The following is a 25985-nucleotide window of genomic DNA, read 5'->3' as shown; positions in this document are numbered from 1 at the left end:
AAAGCCCTTTAATCTATGACCAGTTATTAATGTAGAAATTTGTTGCTAATCTGTTACTTTTTATAATTACTTGAAGTTATTATAAATAGTAGTAGTAGTAGTAGTAGTAGTAGAAGTGGTGGTGGTGGTAGTGGTAGTAGTAGTAGTAGTCGTAAAGTCATTCCTATTATTGTATCAAAATAAATAACTGGATAAAATGGTCTAAACCAAGTCACACAAGCTACAAGAATGGCATTTGGAATTGTCCGCCAAACTTCAGCTGCTCAATTTGGCAAGATAACATGATTCCAGACACTGTCCTCCTTTCCCCGGAATGTGCCGAAGGACCGCAATGCACCACACTCAATGGGTTGATCCTCTTCTTTGTTGTGAATAGGGTCCATCAGCCTAAGGCTTACACATTGAGGGATGAAATCCTCCAATTTCAGTGGCTGTTGTGTTTTCTATCTACAGGGCAATGGAATGTGAGAAAGCCTGCGGAATGGGTTTGTTGTGGTCAAAAATAGCAACTGCTACCGGACAAAAATTGTACAGGAGCAGACATGCTCTGTCAAGGGACTGACTGTCTGTTGATTAGAAGAATAATGCAACGACTGCGCCGCTTCACTGGTGAATGGGCATATAGGGGTCCTGAAAGAATCCATTACTACCATTTTTTAGGTGTATCAACAGCGTACAATAAAAAGTCTTTGAACCTTGAATAATGATTAAATGAATGGTGCAGCAAGGCACCCTGAATTGAATTCTGGTTTGCAAGAAGTTGTGGACAATTTTATGCTCTCAACTTTGTGGCAACTGTTTTGGTAGCCCTATTGTGGTTGTAAATAAAAACATGACATAGTTTGGTGATTTATAGACAAGTTACCTGGAAAAAAGGAACCCTGCGTTTTTAAATAGTTTTTTGTTTTTTCACCAATTTGTGCCACGATAGATTAAGAGCCCTCTTTTTGCTCCCAGTCTAGCACAAAGTGCTGTCTAATTGTTCACATAGTTGAGAAGTTTTTTTTTCTTTTGGAATTTTGCTAGCGCATATAAACAAAGGGCATTTTGTATGTAATGGAACGTAGCCGAATCACAGCTAATCGAATCGTCTCACCTCGTTGTCATTATAATTAGGGCACTCGATGCGCACACAGTATTTGTCGACATTGCAGAAATTGTGTGTTGATAGTTTGTCCTTGTGCTTTTTTGCTAGAAGATAAACTGTTCGAGAACATCTGGTGAACAATTTTGCAAACTTGGATGAACTCTGATAGGAAAAAAAAAAAAAAAACATCACAAGCCTTCGCTGGTGAGTGAGATATGATCTTACACCAGAAGCTAGACCTGATTTTAGTTAGTCTAAAGTCTGGTCTACTTTTGGTCACCAAATTGCCAGATGTGCCAGTGTCGTGCAATCAAATACGCCAGAATGCCTCTTGATGCATAATGCGGTATATCAAATTCACAAACACACTCAACTGGACTTGCCAAAAATGAAAACTTGCACAAAAATGCAGATGTCTACGTAGATAGGGCCCTAAGTGTCAAGTATATATATCAGTGTACTGAACGTACATTTCTCTTGACATATTATGTATATTCTTTGATGATTAATCTTAAAAGTCTAGGATGCATTTCAAGACATATCTTGATCAACCTTTTGGAAGACCACCCAGCAATTTCATTCACATTGAAGCTGCAGCACATGAAAGAACCCAAAAGGCCAAATCATGTTTAAGTGGCATTTACATGACATTTCTTTGGCCTGTTTAACATTTGGTGAATTAAATATCCCTTGCGAATACAGACTCGTATTGTTTTTTCGTTTTCATTCCTGGCACATCCAAAACAATATTCATGAGTTCTCAACAGAATGTTCTGAAAAACAAGAACGTGAGATGCTCTCAGGATAGCTACATAATAGCAAAACCGGTATATTTTTTTCTGGGGCTTTGGGGACAGATAGAAAACAAAACAAAAACAAAAAAAGCTACTTGGAATAAACCGGGCCCTATAAGTTACACTTAATGAACATGTATCAATAAATAGTTATATAAAAGTCTGTATTTACCAACTCCATTCAGGAAGGCTGCTGGTTGCATTATAGCACGATTTCTTGACATCAATTTGTCTCCATGGTGCACCAAGAGAGCATTTCCCCATTTTCTTTCCCCATTGTGAAGCCAGAAAAATAGAGAACATGTTTTTTTGGGGGGGGTTTTGTTCTTAGATAATGAGTTCCTGCCAGCAGCCAAAAACTACAAGGAGACACATAATAACAGCTGTCTAAAATCTCAGTACAGAACATATTTTCATCATCTCTGTACATGTTTAAGAGGCGTGTATGCACATCCTGGATGGCCAACAAACCTTTACATCCCGAGCATAAGACAAACAGATGAACATTTCAACAATATGAGCTGCTTCAGTGGCATTATCTCCCTCAACTAGGCAGAAAGCCACTTCTTGGCTCAGGTGAGTGCTGTAAACCATTCACAGCAGGTAGCAGCCATGTTTTTTAGATAATGAGACTTGGCAAGTTTCAGAAGCTACAAGCTAAAAGTAGCACACTTTGTAACATGTCATCGCTGCAGGTAGACATTGACAAGAGTAGTCAGTTTTGATACAAGGTCAAACTTTATTTCTGATATAGAGAGATTTGCTGTTCCTTTATTTTTGTGCTGCATTCCAGATCAAGAATTGCTTGTAAAAACTACTGGCTAAGGAAAGATGAAGGCTCTTAAACACTTATCAGTATATACACCATAACCTGATTTTATCATGTCTATTTTGGGTGGCAAAATTGTTATGAAAGGACAAAGAATTGTATCTCATCAAACGTAACGGTGTTGAATAACGCTTTTGAATGCTGGGCACGTTAATGGCAAGCATGGGAATGTCACAATGGCCAAAATGGAATGAAACTAAATTAAAGTTTCTTCTCTGACTCTAAAATGCTCAATTTGATTGTAATTTAGAACTAGAAGAAAATTATTCTCATCGCTGTATTCATTTGGGTAACAATGTAGCCAGACTTATTATAATTGTGAGTAAAAAACTCATCAAACCACAATTATCTATTAAACAGAAAGTGATTTTTCAAAACTAATACAATCATTCTGGATCCTTATTTGTTTATCCTAATGCTATCTTTATGATTTGGGGACTGTGCATCTAAGCTTTCAAATTGCATGTTGAGTGATGCATGGGTCAAATCTGCGACGTTAGTGAGAATACAATCAATGCTTTTACTGTCTTTACTGGTGCTCGGGTTACTCTTTCCGAAAGTAACGTGCGGAGTCAGGGCTCAGGACAGCTCTGTTCCTGGTTGTCATGGTGAAATTGTGTTCTTGTTGCTGGTCCTCACATTAGATCATAGATGAAAAGGTTTCACAATTTATCAAGCTAGACTTCAAAGGCGCACAGTGACGTTGGTTTTGAGGCACTTGTATTACATTTGCAACAATTCGCTCACTTGTACAGTATCTCAAAGTGTCACGTTCTGACCAATAAAACCACATGGTGCTCCAAGGAATTTGTAAAAGCCCATCTGTTGAAATCTTTAAGAAGGTTGGTCTGTCACTACAATATCTCAATTGTTTTGCATGAATGTAGCTGTGAGCCGTGTCAGCATTCAAAGCTGTGAGTGCTCACCACTACGCTCTGCCGCAAATTGGCTTTGTGATCGAATGATACTGCATTAATTGTTGAACGAGACAGACCTACCTTCATTCCAGACTTGGCTGTGCACTAAACCTCCAAGGCAAAGCAGTTGTGGTTTTCTGTTGGATTAATTATCTTGTCATAAGCCACCTTTTGCTGGGGGCATCTCCGTGTCTGACACCGAGTTCACAAGTGACAGACACTGGGGAAGTCAATTAGCCAGGCTCAAAGAATCAAAGTAATTTCCTCCATGGATTGTACTAAAACTTGTTGAATAGAAAGGAGCAAATTGGCAGCACATGCGGTTTCTTGACTGTGACCCTGAATAGCGGTATTGTCTCGATGTGGTTGTTGGAGTGGCTGTCTTGTGCATTAGGATCCCTGCAGTCATTTCTATGACTAATCTTTCCTGTAGAGTGATTCTTGTGTTAGAGTGATGATCTGAAAAGAGAATCAAAAAATGTGCTGTTCCTCTCTGTCCTTGTCATTTCTAAGAAGAAAGCATTTTTCAGTCAAAAAAGAGATTGAAGCTCATGCCACATGTGGATTAAAGAGATAAAGAATGGTCCTTGGGTTGCAGATTTTTCCCCCCCCCCCCATTTATACTTTCATTAACTCCTTTGAGGAAATTGTTTTTCAAAGTTGTCAGAATTATGCATTGAATACTTCACTTTACAAAACTATGTGGAAGGGTAGTGGTGCTTGGTTGGTAGCGTAAGTAAATACTCTACAAAAAGATACAAGCTACAGCATTTACTAAATATCTGACCAAATATTATTTGAAGATACAGGAGGGAGGCATCTATGAAGGTGTTCTTTGGTGTTGTTCCATATTGGAAATATTTGATCTCGGTGGAAGTCTGCACTCTTCATCTTGAGAGGGATTTATATAAAATAGATGCTGAATTGTGAATGCTTCAAACGGGATTAAAATGATCATTATCGAGCACAAACAATTTTAATACGACTATCATTGGATCATTATTTTATTAGACTGTGCATGTAGCCGAGATTTTATGTTGTGTGCCAATACTGAATATGTTATCATACTGTCTTCTTTCGAATGTTAAAGTATGAATATTTGTTTTTAGTTTAAATAATTTCAGAGATTTTCTCATTCTCGCTCACTCAGCTCATCATTTTATTATTCAGAGTTACAATGTGAAAATGCTTGAAACCTAAGCTGGGGTTCTACCAAAATACTGTTGGGCCTAAAATAAGTATTATATTTGTATTTACAAAATTGTAGGGTTATAAACTTCAAAATCCCCCAAGAAATATTATTCATTTCTAAAAGCGTTCTCAGTAGGCCTACACCTCTGCAGAAGAATTAATACTCCTTGTGCACGCTGACAGTAAGAGCACCACTGCCATCTACTGTAGTGGATGTGCAATTACACTTTGTTCTAGTACTGTAAATAATAATAATAATAATAATAATAATAATAATAATAATAATAATAATAATAATAAAGTTTCCCCCTCAGCTTTGCACTGTGCCCCCCTTTGAGAAGGAGTGGTTTAATCACAACCATGCTCTCATGGTGGCATAAAATCAAAAATGAAGAAATTGTCTGAAATCGCCAATGATGTTTAAATTAACAAACACGTGTGTGTCATGCACATATACAGATATACTTACAATATAACGCAACATAAAAAAACTGAATTCAGTGCATTCATCTTGATGCCTTGAAATCACAAGGAAAGGAAGTTGATCTATTAAGGGATTGCATCACCGCCTTTCAGAGCATATGGGGACATGTTTCATCGATTCCCAAAGAAATAATCAGTCCAAGTAAACTTGATGTCCCCTGCATACATTTTGAAGAAGAACCCCATTTTGCCGAGCCCTTGGATTTTGTCCTCATCTTGGCAACAGTGACTTGCAGAACGAGCGTTCCTCTTATAACCTCCCCTTGAAGCTCACCAGTGGGACCGAGTTAGTGCGTTCTAGCTATGCGGCCATCCATCCTGAAGTCGAGAAGTGACATAGGGTTACGGCCCGTGCAAGTTGATGGAAGCTGCCACCAACTCTCAGCTAAAGCACTGCCGGACAGGCCCACATTCCTCCTTTCCTCAGAGAATTTCTGTCTTCCTGACATTCACTTACTATAACACATGAACACCAAAACACGGGTTATTTATTCATGAACATTTCCAGGAACAGTGTTTGCGCATGGTTTTATATTTCATTAGAAATGGACATGGGACTGTCACAGAGGTTTCGTCTTCATTACTGCGATGAAGGGTTGAGATCAATGTTTGCCCTGGCCTCAGCGTCCTGCCCCTCCTTGTCGAATTTAACGTCCTCTCCAGTGTAATGACATTCTTGTGCCATTAGATGGCTGGTGTGTCCTATCTTGTCCTTCTTCAGCGAGCATCTTTTAAAGGTTGTCTTTTGAGTGGTTGTTGGGTCAGGTAAGGTTGCATACATATTTTTGGTAACAACAACTTCAATCATCTGTCGTGCCAATAATGCAATCAATTCAAAAGGATATCTGGTTAAGATGGTCTGAGTACAGAAATGCAAACCCGGTAAGGCTCTGAGGTCTCTTGACTCGGACCTGAGTGGAGCCCAGAGTTCAAAGCAAACATGGTGAAGCTGCATTTCGCTGTTACGCTGCACACAAATGGATCCGCCAGTAGAAGTGAAATCAGTCCTGAGTGTAAAAGCTTTTAAATCAATGTTTAAAACTTTGCTTTTCTTCATTTATTTATTATTCATTTTTATTTTCTATTTGCAAACTCGATTTGTACAGATTGTGAACAATATCTGGCCCAACACGCTTAAAATAATGAGGCCAAAAGTTTGGCACATTTTCATGGTCGCCTTCACCTACCATTCCTAATTCAAAATGAGTGTTTTTGTGCTCACATATATGTGAATCTTCATTTATAACAGTACTACACATTTTATGGTTCATAAATAGCTGCAATTACACTTCAGTACTCGACTTAATTCACAATGACAATAATGTGGCTTCACATATTACCTCCGAGCAATCTATTCATCATATCATTAATTAGAAGGAAGAGAAGGCAATGAGAAGTTGAACTTGTTTTACTTCCATGATGGCATTTCAAGGTCTTAAACTCTCACAGGGATTCCTTCAAAGGAAGCGGACCAGATTATAGCCTGGAACCACTCTGGGATCACAATCCCTGAAGGATACACTCATTTCGTGTGGGACTACATGGACTTTTCTGGCATGGTTTAACTTCAAGTCATGGCTTAGGTTTAATTTGGGGTTTAGTTTGATTTTGTCATCATGTTTCTTTAAGTTCAATCTTGATCTGTTTTGTTTTGTTTTTCCTTGTCTCGCCTAGTCTTGTTAAGCCTTGTCATGTCCACCTGTGTTTGCCTGCCCTTCCTCATGTGTCAACCAATCAGCACGCTCCGCCACTTGTGTCTTGCCCAGCTGTGTCTCATTGTCAATCAGTGTGTATGTGTATTTAGTCTCTGGTATTCTGTCGGTCTGCGTTGGTTCATTGTTGTTTTTGTCCCGCCTTGCTACCAGTTTGTTTGCCATGTTTCCCCCATGTCATGCTTTGGTTATGTTTTGGAGTTGTTGTTTTTTATTATTTTGGTTTAATTAAATTACACTTCTTTTTTGAGCACCTCTGCCTCGTTTGCCTCCTGCACTTGGGTCCTCTTCCACATCTTTTTCGTGACATGTTTCATGGTGAGTGTAGGGACTCCGTTAATTTTGAAAGGAAGACATTAATCTTTTCAAGGCTTGGTTGCACTTAATAAATAAATTGTGACATTTAATTGATGCAAATACTGAAAAGACATGAACTATAATTTAGTAAAAATTCCCCAAACAGCACATATCAAGCAAACTATAGCACATTGCCCCAATGAGACTAAATATTCACTTATGTATGAAGTGTAATATCTTTTTATTAATTTATTCAGTGCATAAATTATTGATACTATCAGCCAATTACACTATGCACAAAGGATTATCTTAATTGCAAATGACTCCATAAACTTAAACAAAAGGTAGATAATTGTTAATTAGATATGTACAGCAATTCAAATCTGCCAATATAATAAAGACTAATACAACAAATATTCACAATGACCTATCCAAATGTAAACAGATCACTTGTTTTATCTTATGACAAAATGGTAATTATAATTTAAGCTCCTATCTTCACAGCTGAAGTAGGAACATAGCATAATGAGGACCTTCGAGACTGATGTAACCATTTGATGTCAGCTGTGACTTGTTGGCATTTGACTTGGTAAGTACTTCACTGAACATCAAGTATGAATAATAAATGTAAAGAGCAAAGAGATTGTGAGATGCTAATTTCTGGGAAATTAAGAATCCATTTTACCAATGATTTTAGACATGCTCACAAAAGCTGCAGCAGGCTTTACAATCTCTTGCTTTAAGATTAGATTGCGCAAGTAGGTAACTTTTCTTTATCACTATCTATATTAAATAGAATTGGCTTTGCTTTTTCACAGCTACCTGGTAAAATTACAGCCTTGATGAGCTAGTTGAAAAGAAGTTTCAGCATCGTGTGAACGTGTAGAATTGAATTTGCTTAAAAAGAAAAAAAATCATTGGGACTCAGGGCCAGGGACATCATCACTGTCTTACTTTGAAGTAGAACTCAAAAATGGCCATGTGCAGAAATTGCATGATGGGGAAAAAATGGCAATCTATCTATTGTGTTCATCATTCCATCTAAATAAAATGTGTTTGCCTCTAACTGAAAATATCCATCTTATGAAGTCAGTGGGAACAAAGTTGGCTTTATGAGATGTGATGATAGCAGTTTCTATGAAATGTATTATTGGACAGAGTAAAATGTTATGTGGTGAATTCTGTCAGAGGAGCATGCTTCCAAAAAATAAATAAATAAAATATCTAAAGGGAGTGTTAATCAGGCCTGATTAACATACTCAAACATGTTGCTTTATGCCACATAAGGATTAGATTATTTGAGGAAAATTCAGTGAGAAAAAGTAAAGTACAGTGATATATGTCAATTAATAATGGTGACCTTGTTAATTCTGCGACTGCACTCCTAGCTGCCTCGCCACTCCTGTTTCAGCACACTTTGGACAAACTGGGTTTGTCGTTGGACAATGTGGGGGGCATGGAAAAAGGCAAATCTGACAGGCTGGATGCCAGATTTTTAAACTGCCAAAAAAATAATTCCACAACAGTCATGGTGCAGATGAAAAACATACTGTGATTAAAACAGGGTTAATGCAACAAATCTTGACATCATTAATAGGACTTAACAAAACTTTTAGATGGTCCGCATTCCGAAAACAAACATTATGTATTTTCGGCATGGTAGTTTTAAAATTGTCAAATTTTGTCACAGTTCTTACAGTATGGTAGCCAGGGACATGCTGTGACCAACAGGACGGCTGACATGCACCGAAACCGATTTGTTCCAGCCATTCGGGATTTTCCCAAAATTCTAATGGCCATTTGGGGCATAATGGTTGCCATTTTGTTGCTGATTGAACAAGCGGAAAAGCGAGCATATCATTTTGGAGCTAAGCGATCGCACTGTGCATCGTGGAGGTGAAAAATGGTCTATTTTAGTGTTGTTGAATTAGTTGTTGAGAAATGAACTAAAATTAACAAACGTTTGATGAGCTCCCTTGAACTGTACCCAAGTTTGGGAGAATAAAATGGAGCCCGCCAGGGGAGCGTCATTCAAGTCTGCCAAGGCCATAAAAATACTTTAAAGCTGCCCGCCGTCTACGTCTCATCTGTAGAAAGCCTTGACAGAACGTGAAAAACATGTCAGACCTTGATCAAAATGTGAGAAATGTGAGGGACTCCATTAGTAGGTGACAGGACGGGAGGGACTGCCTGAAACTGACATCCATGGTAGACTGTGTGTATCATCGTAGCGTGCCTTTGAGCCAATGGGACTCAGCAACTCTCTTCTGTGATTGACCCTAAGTTTTTAGACCCTCGGTAAACTTAGTTTGAAGACAAAAATGGCAAAAATCCGACACCAGACGATGGCTCTGTTAATTGGGGATGCTGTAACCAGTGGGATCATCGTGTTAATGCAGCATAACGGACACCTTCCACTCTGTCTCATAGTGTAATGGCTTTTTGGGATCCCACAAGGATCTCTGGCAGAGATTTGGTGTACATATATGAAACAGTCCACTGTTTTATTTGGAAATGTGTTCATGCTATGTGCGACGAGTACGTCCTTCCTAAATTCTACTGTAATTAAATTATGAAAGTTGATGAAATATCAACTTCTCAGTTGGCTTTTGCACATAAAGTATTTGTGCTTTCATCCACTCATTTTTTTCTTCCCGTATAAAATTATCCAAAATCGCCCCATCGTACAATACACAGAAACATTTTCATAGACGATTACGGGTAGGCCTACCTAGAAATTATAGAAAAAGCCGTACTTACATTCCAAACATGATGTATAATGTCTAATGTTACAAGTTTATGTAATTAAGTACCTTGTTTCCAGAAATTGTTTGCGTGTAGTCTGATCCAGTCCAGTCAGCAAAACTAGTCAAGCTAAAAGCAGCAGCAATCGTCATTGCTACCAATGACGGAACATGCAGCCAGTGATGAGGCAGTTTATCCACGGGGGTGTATTATACACGGGATTTTACGGTATTTAATGTGGCTAACTGGGTGAAACATGCACACAAACTACACGTGGTCCTCTGAGTAGGAAACCTGAGGTGGGTAGTTCGCATTACATTTACATCAACACATTTATTGATTAACTTTTTGGAAAAATTTTCCTTTTGATACTATAGTCAATGCAAAGTACTTTTTATTCATGTTTAAGTATTTTTCTCAGGAAGGAAATCTACAGTTATTCTATCGTCATCAGTCATTGATTTGCATAAAAGAGAAATTATGTTTCAGATGTCAGTTGACGGTTGCAGCTTGGTGAAATAAAAAGCACAGTAAATGTAGCAAACGATAAGCGGTTCTGAAAATGGATGGTTTTATCCCAGAAGTTGACCGCGGTGGGCTGACACGGATAAGCTAACTCGGCAACAGTTCTTACTTGTTGTTTGTGTTTCATAAAAACACACATTACTGTGTATGTGACACGTGTGCCTTCATTTGATGTTGAGATGTGAGTTTTTCCTCACAATTTTCTGCTTAGTTGAGTCACTTTAGTTTGTGACATTTTAGGTCAATTTACAGGAAACAAGGACAATTGACATGACAAGTTTATCTTTATTTATCATCATCCATTTTGTATTGGCTGTTTTCCATTTTATCCTGTTTAGGGTGCCACATATTGCCAAAACACAGACACTTGTATCATTTAGTTTGATGTGGAACAAAAACAGACGTGACCATCTGAAGAAGCTATATTTTAGTACTGAAAAAGTACATTTTTATTTTGAAGAAATTTAAACCAATGCAGTACATAAAAAATATATGAATGTTATAACGGCTGCCTTGTTTTTGCATGAATTCCTCACAAGCAAAAATGAGGCCGCGGGTTTGGGGAGACCGCAGATTAGCGAGCGCTGGTGTTGTGGTTGAGTCTGATTTAGTTTCAATCGGGTGTTGAATAAGGGATTGTTGACGTGGATGAGGGCCACAGCAGCTCTCAAACGCTGAGCGGAGCAGCTCCGAGGGGGGAACGATCAAAGAAGTGAGTCAACCAAAGCTACAGCTCAGCCCAGGCTTTAGTCAACCAGTCACACATTAATCGAGCCACAAGACAGAACAGCACTGGCCGCACGGAACCTGGTCAGAATGTACCGGGATCCATGCAAACTAATACAAATTGGTGTCACAATCTACTCAAATGTTGGGCAAAAAGTTTTTCTTTTGTTATAAATACTCAAACTTAAAATATTAAAATATTGTCAAGATTTAAGAAAACAAAAATCACTGCAGTCGTATAATTGTGACATTTGCGAATGAATAGACAACTTCAAAATATTCATTTGATTGAGCCTATATATCACTTTCAATTTATTTTTTCAATTCTCCAGTAAGTCATGCGTGAAATGTTATTTTCACAGCCCCGTGGCATCTGTGAAACATTAAAGAAGCTTTGAAATCAAAGTGATTTATAAAAACGACAGCTTTGTCCGACGACAAACCTTTCAGTGCAGTATTTTGGTACTCAATTGATCCACTTTTTTTTTTTTTTTTTTTGCAATGTTTTTTCCACTGCAATTAATCTTCAACAGATGTGATTACATATCCATTATCCCTTGTCCTCCGTCTTTCTGTCTCCCTTTGTCCAAGCTCGCATGCACATGACTGATTTCCATAAGACACCATAAGAAAAACAATCAGCAATATTGATTATTAGAATGCTTCAGAAACACAAATCCACTGTGCATTTTTATGTACCTGTATTAGCCGCACAAACACCAACATGAGTAACAACGTCACTATGGTAACACTTATCATTGTAGGCTAGTGCTGTCACTATTGAATATTTTTAGAATCGATTAATTTATCGATTATTCAATTGAATAATTGAATAATCAAATTAATTGTCATTTCGCATTAAAATATATTACAAAGGCATTTTTTCCCCCTGATTACTGTTTATTAACCGGTGATTGGTGTTTATTTTGTTTGTACTTTGTTTTTGTATAGTGATTTAAAAAAAAAAAAAAAAAAAAAAAAAAAGGATGGGGTTGATGTACAACGTTACGTTACGTTACGTTTGGTCATTGTTCTCGAGCGTAAGACTACAGAACTCACTGAACAATTCCGGAGATTATTAAAACAGTTATCGATTAATTTAATGATCGATTACTTGTCAATTAATCACTTAATTTTGACAGCTTTATTGTAGCCTATTATCGTATTTTGTTATTCAGGGTATCACAGTGCAAATAAAAATGTTGGCAAGATTTTCACCGGTTTTCAATGTTTTGTACAAATCCTATTCCGCAGAATGGCTTTTATCACAGGGGTTATAAGTACAAAACTAAAGTTTACTGGACTTTTTTTTATCCAACCAGTACAAATTACATTTTTATCTGAAACAGCCTAATTGTTCAATTATGTATGGAGGCGAATTTTATTGAAAATTGGTAGAAGTAGAAACTTGCATTTTTTTTTTTAATTGTGCAGTAAAATGAAGCTGCCATTATCTGACAGAAATACAGTGCATAAAGTACTCATAAAGTCCTAATGGGCAGCAGTAAAAAGGCAAAAAATAGAATCTAATAAATGGACGAGGCCAGCTTATGTCACTAGGTCTAAAAAAGAACATGTCTAGTCTACCAATGTACCAGACTGGAGAGAAAACATTGATGAAAGAGGGAGAACCCGTCAAACCAAGCAGTCTGCCCATATCTTATTAATACTAGTCAGAGTAATTATTCATCATTCCATCAGGAGTCTGCAAATACAAGCCTGACAGCACTCGCATGAATACATTTGCAAAGCGTGTCGGGAGGAGTAATCACGTATCTCATCTATGGAACGCAAGCGATGAAACAAACTCTTTTTCCTGGCTTACCATCAAACTTTTTATGACTGGAAACAAACGTCACCCTCATGTTGCGACTGCTCTCCTCCACCAGCTTCTCAAACTCCATCTTGCTCTGCTGGTTGAGCTTGTCTTCCATGTCGGATGTGCAGCAGGTGTATCCCTGAGGACAGACGCGCAGGTGCTCACCTGAGAGGTAAACACAAAAGGCATTGTTTTTACACTCACGCAGACGTTTTTTTCAAAGGCTCTGCTGCGTGTTTGATCACAACTCTCTTGTGACTTCCCCACCCCTCATCGCTGATGTATTAGATGTGGATTGTAACAAATTTCTAAGGATGACTGATCTGCACATGCACATTCTTGGTCGAGAATGATAGCACAACCGATGAGCAGCAAATGAGAAGCAGTGCATTTATAAACAGTTGGGCTGTGAGGACTGGTATGATATAAATCGTTTTCAGCACATGATCAATTAACATTTCAGTCTAATTGTACATGGAAATGATTTACGTAGGCAGTTGAGGTGCTTTTGAGCAGGGCACCAAGCTCTCAACTGCTTAGTGTTGTTCTCATCCTTGTTGCATAATTTACATTTTGAGTCGTCACAGTTTGTTAAAAAATATAAATACTATAAAATAGTATGCGGAACTAATTCCACAGTCCAGAAAGGTTCCTTAGTCTCAGATGAACATGTTTGTGTGGGTGAAGGATTTCCTATAGTCCAACTGTCAAGCCCGTAATGCGAGAAACCGAAGCCTTTGAAGGAAGAAAGGGTACTAGGAATAATATTTCATGGTACTGACAGGCATTAATGCCTTTTTTTTTTTTTTTTTTCATAATAATGAATTTAAAAGCACACAGGTAGTGTGACTAAATGTTCAATTAATTCTAAATCAGGCAGAACAATGTCATAATACACAAAAGAAAGTTTCAAATCGGTAATATTGCCTGTTTCACTTTCTTTAACCATTGTTTTAATAAAGGCAGAGCACAAAGCAGCAGGGTAGGACTAGTACCTCTCCCACCATCTCATGGAATTTTACAGATCCAACTAATTGCACAATACAACCCAGCTGATGCTCTACGTGCATATAAAGAGAGCTATAGGTGAAGAAACTGCACATGTGCATAGATAATGAAGCACATCGGATATGTGCTAGAACGTGCCGGAACTCCGGAATGTTCTTACTCCGTAATCAGTCCTGAGAGAGACACCAATCGTCAATAATGAGCGCAGCACAACCACAACAGTTATAAACACAAATCCATTTTTACTCCTCAATAATGTAAACTCCTTATGGCCACGGAGACCCAACTCACAAAAGCAACAGATTTAGTCAAAATACAGCAGTTGATGAGAAATGTCTTTTCATTTGGAGTCATATTTTCATTACAAAGCAACAGTGGGTTGTAGATAAAACTGAAAATACCTGATTCTGTACTTGGTATTAGTGTTTATTTCGTCAACAAAAACTAAACAAAAATCATTTTGTCAACACAAGTTTTTCTCTGGACTAAAACTAGACTAGACTAAAACCCTCATTAATAAACAATAACTGGGACTAAATCAGTATGCATTTTCGTCGACTAATGAAGACGAGACGAAGATGTCCTTCACTTAATAAAAACTGGACTAAAATCCGTGGACATTTAAATTCATGAACAAAAACGAGATGATTTTGTCAAATCTTGTCTCTGCTAATCTGTCACGTCTGTGACACTATCATGTGAAACACAGCGCAAACGCATGGGACAGACAGGAGGTGGATTCACGGTGAAAGGTTTAAAAAAAGAAGTCAATTATAGTTGTAACTTAATATTAATCCAACGGCTATAACGTTTCAATAATAACGTTAATGTGACTGCTAACTAATGCTGACTAACTTACTAGCTCATAGCATGGTACCATAGTAGCCACTATAATTGTGTGATAAGTTGTTTTTCATCAAAAAGATAAGAACATTTTACATCAAATAGTTTTAGATCCAAAAAAGTTCAATATAGTCTGCTGACCAAAAAAACTATATAGAAGAATAAAATTATGTTTTCTTAAAATAAAGACTTAAAGGCTATATTTATAGTTGACTAAAAATTGACGAAATAAAAATGGAATGAGGTTGACTAACTGATAAAAACAAGCGTGACTGAAATTGGACTAAAACTGAAACTAAATTTAAAAATGTCAGACAAAATTAACACTACTTGGTACCATATTTTCCTCGCCGGCACAAGTCTGGTGTTTTTAAATCTCCTGAGAGGTTGATTATAGTGTATCATTTCACCAGCATATTTAAAACAGTTTACTTTGTGCCGTTGTGGGCGTGAACACAGCTGACTTGATTTGTCGCTACCCAAAGTGGCTCCTTTCATTTCCCACTGAGACATCTCTAGCCAGGTATACATATTGACTTTTTTTTGTCATTCTAGCATGATAAAAACAAGCTACAACTATTTTAAAATAAGCTCGCCCATCGTACACCAACTCTGGTTCGAAGTGTTGGAAAGACATCATGCGCAGACTGGAAGCAGCAAGTGAATGGTTTCATTTTTAATATATTAAAACATTTTGGAAGTTCAGTTCCGGGAAAAGTCTAAAATAAATAAATACATAAATAAATACATAACTACATTTTTTTTAAGCAGCAAAGAGTATCAAGTTCAAGAGTTCAAGAGTTCAAGTTAAATTTGCAGATAAGAAAAAAAACAATTATGAACTTAATATTACAAACTGAACAGCTAAGTATATGTCCAAACGATGTAATTGGTCTCAGTCTTTTGATTGCAGTGTTAAACGAAGAGATTACAGTAATTCCTTTATGGCAATAATGGCAAAACTGCAGAAACAATGTTGAGCATTTGATGCAAAAAAGAAATGTCTGTTGAAATTTTGATGTGCTTTTGGCTCACGAGCCTCTCTGTTCTCTTCTACTTGACTGTGTGGCACAAATATGGAATTTGAAACCAAGCTGTCAATACAAGCAAGATCACAGTTGTGTATCCGAGTTGAAGACTCCTGTTTGAGGTAGGAGATGAAGGCTTCTCTTTTTTTCATGTCAGCACAATGACCAGCTCTCGCTGTGCATGGACAGTTTTTTTTTTCCATTTTGAAATGTGGAACCTTCCTCAAAGGAAGCACCTCAAAGTCCCGTGTTTCTATTTTTACGGAAAACACATTCAATTTTGATAATACTGACTGAGGATTGTACGATTTCTATTTGTAAGATCAATCAAATATCACCAATAAAAGCGATGAAGGTGTCACACAACAGAAAGAAATAGGTTCCATGAATTCATTGACATACTCCAATGCCATCATACATTAGAATAATTTGAATAACTCCTTGCAATTTGGCGTTAGTACAGCTTTGTCTTTATTTATTTTTTATTGAATGATTCACGATTATCTGTTGACTAGGACGTCTCCGCCCAGCATAACAACACACATGTAATGTGTTAATTTCTGTAAGATTGCTCCGACTAATTTGAAGCAGAAGTGTTGCTCACACCACCGCGCACCTGCAGACGGAAAATTGATTTGCAGAGGAAGCAAGCATACTTCCGTTTGATGAGCTATTGTCATGCTTCAGCACGATTGTGTTAACTATTCCGAAGCTATCAAACGTGATGTGACTGCGTCCCGTTTCCACACGTTCGCCATCTTCCGGTGTTTTTTTTTGTTTTTTGTTTTTTTACTTCACACGTGAAATATTTGGCTTCCTCAGACACACGAAGACGACCGTGTTCTTGTGATTGAATACAAATAATTTTAATAAATCGCCACCAGAGATGAACCATTTGACTCCTGGAAAATTGTGCAGAAAGTTTTGGATTGTATTTCCTGGGTTCAAAGGCAGGGTTATTATAAAATTATTTGAATTTTTATTTTAGTTTTGTTTTTTAAATTTAGTTAGTTTTAATTAGTTTTCAGGGTGGTTCTGTTAGTTTTAATCTATTAGCTTTAGTTATTTAAACAATGCTTAATTTGAGTTTAGTTTTAGTTTCAGTATTAGTTTTTTTTCTTTTTTTTAAGTGTATTATTTGTGTGCAATATTAAAATAAACACTATGGTAAAATAAAAAAAAGTAACATATTTGTTACCTAGCTTTGCATTTCGGCTGAGTTAAATGAAAATAAAAAAAAACAGGCGAGCCAAGCCATTGGAGCCAAAAGTCAAGCACGCAAAATTGTCGCCTAAGAGCGACGTCATCTGAAGGTATGTTTTTATTTGGCTGGTGCTAGATGACACCACTTCTGTGCAAGACACTTTCAAACGTCCTTATTCCAGTTAATATCGAAATAAATATACTTAAAATCACATTTAAGATCATACCCAAAGGCTCATGTATTAATTTAATTGCTGAAGACTAAATTGAAGGACATTTTTGCTGTAATTATAGTTTTAGTTCGTTTTGTAAACATAAAATGTAGTTTCAGTTAGTTTTTTTTTTGTTTTGTTTTTTAAAAAAAAGGATCTTCATTTTTATTCTATTTTGTTAACGAAATTGTTTTTGAATTTTAGTTTTTCGTTACTTTTCGTTAACTAAAATAACCTTGTTCAAGAGAAGTCCCTCATCCAAAACCCCTGCATTAAAATGTACTACCAAAATACATTCAGCACATTACAGCATAGTTGTAGTCTTAATTGACACTGTTAGAGTGATATTAATTTAACAATACGTTTATTATTATGAGTAGTTGGCAATGGTTTACACAAGAGTTAACAGTTTGTAATATTTGGTTACAGAGTGAACGGAGTTAACTTTATCAAGGAAGAAATTTTTGATGCACATCTAATTTTGGATCATTAGTCTATGATGTAGTGGTGCATATAAATTTTTTACGATGTCATCAGTGTAAGTCATGTAAGTTCACGGATGACATTCCTTTGAAGAATTCACCCATCATTAAAAGCAAAATTCTGGTTGAATGGCCAAGAGCAAATAGAAACATTACTTGACGTCTACAGGTGAAGAGGTGACGTGGAATGCTGGTAACAGTCCCAGAATGCATCAGTGGCATCTGTCAAAATAGTTTGCTAAATCTTTACTGTGACCACATTTCTCACTCTGCACTTCCGCTCACCCAAAGTGGCTGCACAAGTTTGATTTACGCTGATGTGATGCATTTAATGTGTTCTGTCAGTTACGTATTTGTTGTTTTAGATGACAAAACAAACAAGCAACAGCTAAGTGGGAGGGTGTACAGTTGAATTTAAGCGAGTGAGCAGTAAGCCTTTACTTGAGCGACAACACTGACAGAAGTGTCAATGTACGATAAAAGAAGATGTTCATGTTAAATCAGGGCTGCCGCTTCTGTCTCACTGCCAGGCGACACAGATTTGTCTTAAGCTGGAGGTTTTTCACTGCCGCCTACATTCAAAATTTCTTACGCTCTTTACTAGACGATGAGTCATGCGCTTATTAAGCTATCCTATTTTTGTTTTGCTTATTTGATAGTAGAGGTGTGCAAAATTTCCGATTCTTAGATTATTCACGATTCGGCCGTGGAACAATCGAGAACGATTCACAAACGTCCAAATTCCGATTATATAAATATGCCAAGGGAAGCGAAACGAGCGAAAAGTACGCGGAACTGAAACGCAGTAGCGCGCGCGGTCTTCGGGACGCTTTTTGGGACGGACCGAGAGTACACATCCACAACTCACGCCTCGAGATTCAAAACAACAACAAGCATGGCTGAGCTGACCAACCCACCTCTTCATGACATCAGACCTGCTCCGAAAAGGAAAACAACTTGAGGCGGAAGTATCAGCTAGCTGGCTGCAGTGCGTCGGTTAGCGTTCTACAGGGCGCCGCGCAGTGATACGAACGAACGAACAGAAAAGTAGTGGCTGGCGGTAATGGCGTCTGACTTTATTCAGAAAAGAGTATTGTGGTGGAAATGTATCACGCTTTTGAAAACAAAAAGTTTTTAGAAGAAAAACGCTTTATTTCCGAGACCCCAGCCAGCTTGCTGGACTATTTTCTTTTTTATTTTCTTCTCGTCCAACGTCGAACCAGAACTGGTGTCACCGAACGCTGTCAGAAAGAAGTCAATGCTGATCGCACACACGGGAGGTGAGGATCAAATCGAGATTCATGTTAAAAAAGCCGAACGATCCCATTAATGTTTACACGTTCATGTTTACACAAGTTAAAAAGCAGAAAAGCACTTGAGTTTTTTTTTTTTTTTTTTTTGTACCTCTGAGAAACTTTAATGTTTACATGTTCATCTTTACACAACTTAAAAAGCAGGAAAGCACTTTTTTTTTTTTAGGCATTTGTATTGAAGTAGTAGTTCACATTGTCTTTCATTTATACCTCAATGCACTTTTGAGTGGATAAAAATAATATATTTTTGCTCAATGCTATGTTTTATTCTGTTGAAGACTGAATATACTTAAAAGCTGTTGTTACAGATTGAGGACTTGAGTATTTTATTTACTGTTTTGAACTGTTAACTTGATACTGAAATAGTAGTTTATGTAGGCCTGAGAGAACTTTTGTACTATTTTTGTAACTAATGTACGAAACATTAAAAGCACCAAAATACATTGTTTTTTTCCTGCTGCCTGGGGGGGAAATCAATAATCGTTTTATAATCGAATCGTAGCCTCTGAATCGTAATCGCAATCGAATCGTGAGGTGCCCCAAGATTCCCACCTCTATTTGATAGCAAAGCCGTTCTAAGGTGGTACTATTTTTATTATTTTATTTATTATTTATTATTATCAATATTCTCTGCGATTGGTTGGCAACCAGTCCAGGGTTTTCGCCCGCCTACTGGCCAGAGCCAGCTGAGATAGGCGCCAGCAGCCCCCGCGACCCTTGTGAGGAATAAGCGGTCAAGAAAATGGATGGATGGATGGATTATCAATATTCTTTATTGTCATTATGCAAGCGTAATACCCTCTTATAAAGGAAATGCTAATTATTATTATTGATTACACAAACGTGACTAAACTAGACTGAACTAAAAATTAGTCAAAAAACTCTTTTGAGTTATTGTTGACTAAAGCTATCACATAGGCTACGGAATATAGGAGATGAGTATAACATGTCTAATAATTTTTGTCCAAAAAACTAAAACTAAACCCAAAGTGGCTGTAAATTAGGGAAGAGTTCTTTTATTTTTGCTAGATAGCTAGTTGTGCTGTAATATCTTGACATTGTAAATTATGCCAGTAAAACGCTGACTCCGCCCCCATCACTTAACTCTATATTTAGAGCACTTTAAAACAAGCAGAAACAAAGAAAACAGCAGAGTTCCCAGAACGGAACCCTGTGGAACACCATATGTTCCGTTATACATGTGAATTCATATTGCACATATTTGCCCGGCCACTTTTTTTTTTTTTTTTTTTTTTTACACAACACACAGATAATATGAAGGGATTACAATAATAAAGAAATCATGTGATTTACAATCACAACGGTCACAGGCCAAGCAATGTGGCATGAACACCTGCAGCCAGGGATGGCTAAACGGGGCCTATCATCACAACTCATTTTCATTTTCAGCACTCCAATCTCCACCATTTAAATGACGGCTATGTTTAGTAGCAATTTTTTATTTTTTACTTTATTTTCATGAATGTGCAAACGTAATACTCACTTTGCTTATTGTCTTATGAGAAACTCTACGACTGCATTATCAAGGTTTCACAATCACAAGGGTTTCGATTTTGGCATACAAAAATGAAAAAATAAAATAAATAAATCCTGGGATCAAATTGAATCGTATCATTTCAGATTAGCCAAACTGATATAATACCAATGGAAAATCAAATGGAATCTGTAGTAAAAACTGCAAAAGTCTTCTACAGATTGAGCTACTGCTGCCCTTAATATATTCACAAACAGTTTAAAAAGTATGCTGCTGTGGAAGAAATAATACAAACAATACCAGAAAGTGGCTTTTATTCCCAGGTGTGATAATAGACAGTGTGATTAACTCCCACAAGGATTCATTAGTCTACCTGGCCAAAGGGCAACAAGCATATGTTGCACGCCATCTGGTACATCCCTTGACCACTCTTGTCTGCATTAATAAGGGCAACATTTTCTGCATGCCGATAATTCAAACCGCTCCCGAGGTCAAGATTTAACCACTATCAAGTACGTTTTGTTCTACTATAATTGTGTATAAACACTTTCATAAAAATTAAGCGTTGAGGGGGAAAAAAATCAGCACAAATTAAATTATGAGAATACAGTACAGTAAGTGACAAACCTACAGTGGCCCTGAAGTGCAAAACCCAACAACAAGCTTTTTGTTTTTATGTTTGTCGTTCGTGTCACTTCATGTGACAGGAGAAAGTGTGCAAATGTACGGAAACTTTAACCCATGCACATACACATTTTGGAGACAAGGTAATTTAGCACCGCATTTGGTGAGGTGGCAAATTGGTGTCGGATTGTACAATAAACCTACTCGCACCTCTCCAACAACTCACGTAGCTGCGACTTTACATTGGCTCCTGTTGCCCAAAACAAAACAACTGAGGCAGGCACGTTGGCATGGCCCTCGACAACCATTTCAGTTTATCACATGCCCCCTGTGGAAAATTAATTGCCCGCCCTGGTCTAGTAGAAGTAGTAACTAGCTGTTTTACTGACACTAATGAGGCGTGCAATGTCTAATGTTGCCATTATTGACTCATTTACGAATGGCTCGAAAAAAAAAAAAAGTTTTTTGCATGAGATGTGATTCATTTTCTCACTTGACAGAAATGTTATCATCTACTAGACATGTGGAATTACAGTACTGCAATGACTGGAGTAAATAGTTCTGCTTAAAGTGTATTCTGAGGCCCGTCATCCATTAAAAGGTTGACACTTTTGTCTGTGAAATTTGTGACTCAGTCGCAATTGGCTTGTCTCACGTTTGAGATATGACTGCCATGGCTTTGGCTCCTGACCCATATGGGGCCTTACCTGGAGTGACCTTGGCTGGAAGACAGAATTCAGTTGTTACTTAAAAAAAAAAAAAAAAAAATTGTAGTTAATTAACATGCGACAAATGTACTGTACAGTACATCTGTTCTATAAAATAGGCAAAACTCATAAAAACAAGCCTTGCTTAAAAAATAGAAAAAAAATATTAAACCATTTTCATTGAATGCTTAATTAAATGGAGACGAAAATATGTTTTATGAGTGATGGCGGTCAAAACAAACTACAATTCCCACATAGAGAGAAGCAACTAGCTCAGTTTAGCAAGTTGTGAGATCTTCAGCTTTTGATAGCAAGGCAACAGGATTCAAGGTGAATGATTTGTTAGTGGTCACACAAATGTTACTGTCGTCTGATGTTTTGTTTTTAATATATGTACACTTGTTCATACTTTAACTGTACATCAAGATCAAAGCTAAGATCATAAAATACAATATCCATCCGTCCATCCATTTACTGTCTCGCTTATCCTAATAAGGCACTAAAGAATGGCTCTCCCCAGAAGCTCATTGTACTTACTTTGATTCCAATTTGATTGTTGACAGTTATCCTCTGTTAGCTATATCAAATAATAAAGATTGAGTTTTTACAAGCAAGTGCGCACATATGCTTTATGGGCCATTATTACTTGTCAACAGAAATGCAAGAACTGGAAGGAAACCCAATTACGGCACTAAATCACATCTGTCTGCATGTTGAAGTGGGAAAAATGCATCAAGCGTGATTGATCTCAGTGCTGCTTTGCCATCTGGATCTCCTCTCCATCACCCACATCACCCGCTTTCAACTGAATCCACTGGGGCTTGAGACCCTAATTGAATGTGTCCAAATAAGATGACACAGATAACTCCCACGATTGCTCCAGCCATATGCTACCACATTCGCAGGGTGCTAAAGGAATTTTTTTTTTAACTTTCAAATAACTTCCAGGCCCGAACCCCTGACGACAATGATCTGAGGTTCACGGTTCTAATGCAAGCGTATATCTATCACCATCATTGTTTACAGTCAAATTATATAGGAAGTATGGCAACACAGACTGTTATCAGCGCGACGCTAAAAAAAAAAAACAACATAAAAGGTTTACTTCCACTTTCATGTAATCATCTATCGGCTGCCTTCATTTTGTTACCATGTTTTCCTATCCAGCTCATTTTCCAGTGCATACCTTGGAGAATTTCCCCAAAGATGAGAAATGCTCAAGCATTTCATTTTGTGTGCTGATCGAATTGGCTCCGTAGTGAAAAGCGTGGCCTAAATGAGACACTATTACTCAGTTGAAGTAATGAAAACTCTGTGCTGAACAATTTCAATTGCAACTGTAAGCAATGTTAAATGACATGCAGGATCCCGTTATTACAACAATCTTCCAAAAGATTGCTTGTATTATATTACAAGCCACTATCTACCATTGCAATGAAATGAAAATAAACTTATGACTAAATGTTATATAAACATCATTGTCCAACACAATAAAAACTATCCGAAAACATGGAAATAAAAATATTACAGGAGTGTCTGCAAATATTAGGATTTAATAATGAAGAGATTGCGGACTCTATTTTCATGACCAGCACAAATCGACACAAAGTGCAGTCTAACATGGATGGAGTTTTCTTTCTTTTGGTACTTTGCATGATTAGCACAGATCGAATAGGATTTTTTTGTGCCATTGTGGGAGGGAACGCTGCCGACTCCCGGCCAATCGAAGCGGCTCCCCTCACACACGATTAATATCGCAGAAGCAGAAATTGAGTCGCTGGGTTCCGAGAGATGATGTAGTCGGCCAGCAGCAGCACATGTAGGACCCCAGTATAAATATTAATATTAGGGCTGGATATCGAATAAAATTTCCTCAATCGATTCGATTTTGATTCACAAGAGTTCAATTCGATATTGGTTAATTATGGAACATCAATTCTTCTTAAATATCAAGGACATTATAATAAAAAAAAAATCCACAAACATTAAATTCCAAATAAAATTTTGCAGAGGTTACTGGTTAAATCATGCATTTATTAATGAAAATAACACGTTATAATCACTTAAGTGTTTCACAAACATTGACATCAGCATGGATGAGATGAAAATGTTTTCATAATTCTAATTCCATCATTGTAAATACAAATTATAAAGATTCTGAATTGTCATAAAGTGCAATAAGTCAGGTCTGTCATAAATGTATATAAATACTTATAATGTCATTTGAACTGTAAATTAAAAAAAAAAACAGTCAGATACAAAAATATTGGCCTTTTTTATAGAAATTCTATGTCCTTGTTAATTTATGTGGAAAAAAAATAATGTTAAAAATCGATTCATGGTTTTATGAAGCGATATCACGCTTGAAAAGGAAAAGCAATTAGATTTTTTTTTTAAACTCAGCCCTCACTAATTAATCAGTGTTAATTTCATATAACAACATGACTATTTTCATACACTGACTCGATTTTAATATTACTGCAGTTTCTCTTAATGTTTCAGAAATTCACCTGAATTGCTTTCCATTATTTTGGCAAAAGAGGACAACACATATTGTGAGGTTAAAGACTCACACGCAGGTGCACGACCGAGGTCTAAACACAACAGCTGGTGGTCTGAAGAGCCTGAGGTAGAGCCCCAGGGTGGGAGTCGGAGATGACCGGCCCACTCGTTTACCAGCTCAAACAGGAGGCAGGAAACAGCAGGAGAAGCAAACCCTGGCTTCGATTCAAATTCGAGCAAGCGCCAAAGGACGGACAAAGGATGTGCCAAGAGCCGTCACAAAGTAAAATGTTTCATTAGCTACTAAAACTTTTCGTACACTTTTCACCAGGCCTTGACTTATTGAATCTTTTGACAGGAAATGTGCGCAACCTTTAAGCACTTAACAACACTTCTGTTTTCATACATGACTCACATTTTTTTCACTTGAAACAAAAATTCAAGAAGTAAGAAATATTTTGTCTTGACAAAGATAATAATGCCTTTGACATTGTTAGAAAGATGTTTGGCAAAAATATTGTGCTTGGTTTTCAATGTGCTGCATTATACATTACAAGTGTTGTATCTTAGTGTGTTGAAGGTGTACCTGATGCTCAAGCGCTGGAATACACACTTTAAAACAGATCCCCGTGTAAGTCTGTCTGCAACATGTTGTCATTAAACTACATACATCAGGAAGTATAGCTGTTAGCCAGTATTAGCGTAGCTATTAGTTATTATTGGGGAGGCTGCAAGTCCCCACAAAGAAAACATATGGATCGAAAACGGGAGAGATCTGCGATCACAAGCGTTAGAGAATACACATCGACCTCTAATGTATTTAGGAGCAATCATGTCCTCTTGGGAATTTTCTGTTATTAAATGTTTTAATTAAAGCAAGAGCAATTTGACCTGAGGTTAAGATCAACTCTCGACCTTTTTGCATCAACATAAAAATAACTCCAATTAGACTTGGGATGATCTCAATTAGTCAGCTCACCTTAGGGTACCAGCGGGATCACACCAGACTAGGTCATGAACTCAAGTAATTGCCATACATTTTTTTTTTTTAATTAATGCTGAAGAAACAAGCAGTTTGTAACAAGGATTTACATGTCACATTCTGTTCTACATTTTTTTTTTTTTGTTAGTAAATAGTAAATACTGACACATGCAATGCTGTTAGTAAGAAAAAGAATGTGAGTAAAATAGCAACCTGTCCTAAAAGTACAGAAGGGTGGAACGCCCAATGGGGAGTAAACATTTTTGACTGGCAAATACATTTGAACATAGTTACAAATATGTGCCAAATGGAAATCATGCACTACAGTGATAAGTTGTGTTGTTCCGATACCGATACCGGTATCAGCAGAGGTGCCGATACTGCATTAAAACAGTGGTATCGGTATCGGTGACTACTCACAAGTAACATGCCGATACCATTAATTCCAACACTAATATAGG

At 37.2% G+C, this 25985-nt stretch overlaps 1 protein-coding gene and 1 long non-coding RNA gene across 2 annotated transcripts in view; one reads left to right on the top strand and one right to left on the bottom strand.

Moving 5' to 3' along the window:
• LOC144017679 (glypican-6-like) overlaps nucleotides 1-25985 on the bottom strand; it is a 77207-nt gene that overhangs the window by 42840 nt on the left and 8382 nt on the right. Inside the window, exon 2 of the mRNA XM_077519508.1 lies at nucleotides 13132-13290. Within this exon, the coding sequence (XP_077375634.1) occupies nucleotides 13132-13290 (159 nt within the window). The remainder of the gene's footprint in view (nucleotides 1-13131; nucleotides 13291-25985) is intronic.
• LOC144017680 (uncharacterized) lies at nucleotides 7155-24944 on the top strand. Its single transcript, XR_013283230.1, has 3 exons — nucleotides 7155-7331; nucleotides 13196-13297; nucleotides 24543-24944. It is a non-coding gene; the product is annotated as an uncharacterized LOC144017680 (long non-coding RNA).

The sequence above is a fragment of the Festucalex cinctus genome, chromosome 4 (genome assembly GCF_051991245.1).
Source record: "Festucalex cinctus isolate MCC-2025b chromosome 4, RoL_Fcin_1.0, whole genome shotgun sequence".
NCBI lineage: Eukaryota > Metazoa > Chordata > Actinopteri > Syngnathiformes > Syngnathidae > Festucalex > Festucalex cinctus.
Note: the sequence above shows the minus strand (reverse complement) of the source record. Positions and strands in the feature narration are given on the sequence as shown.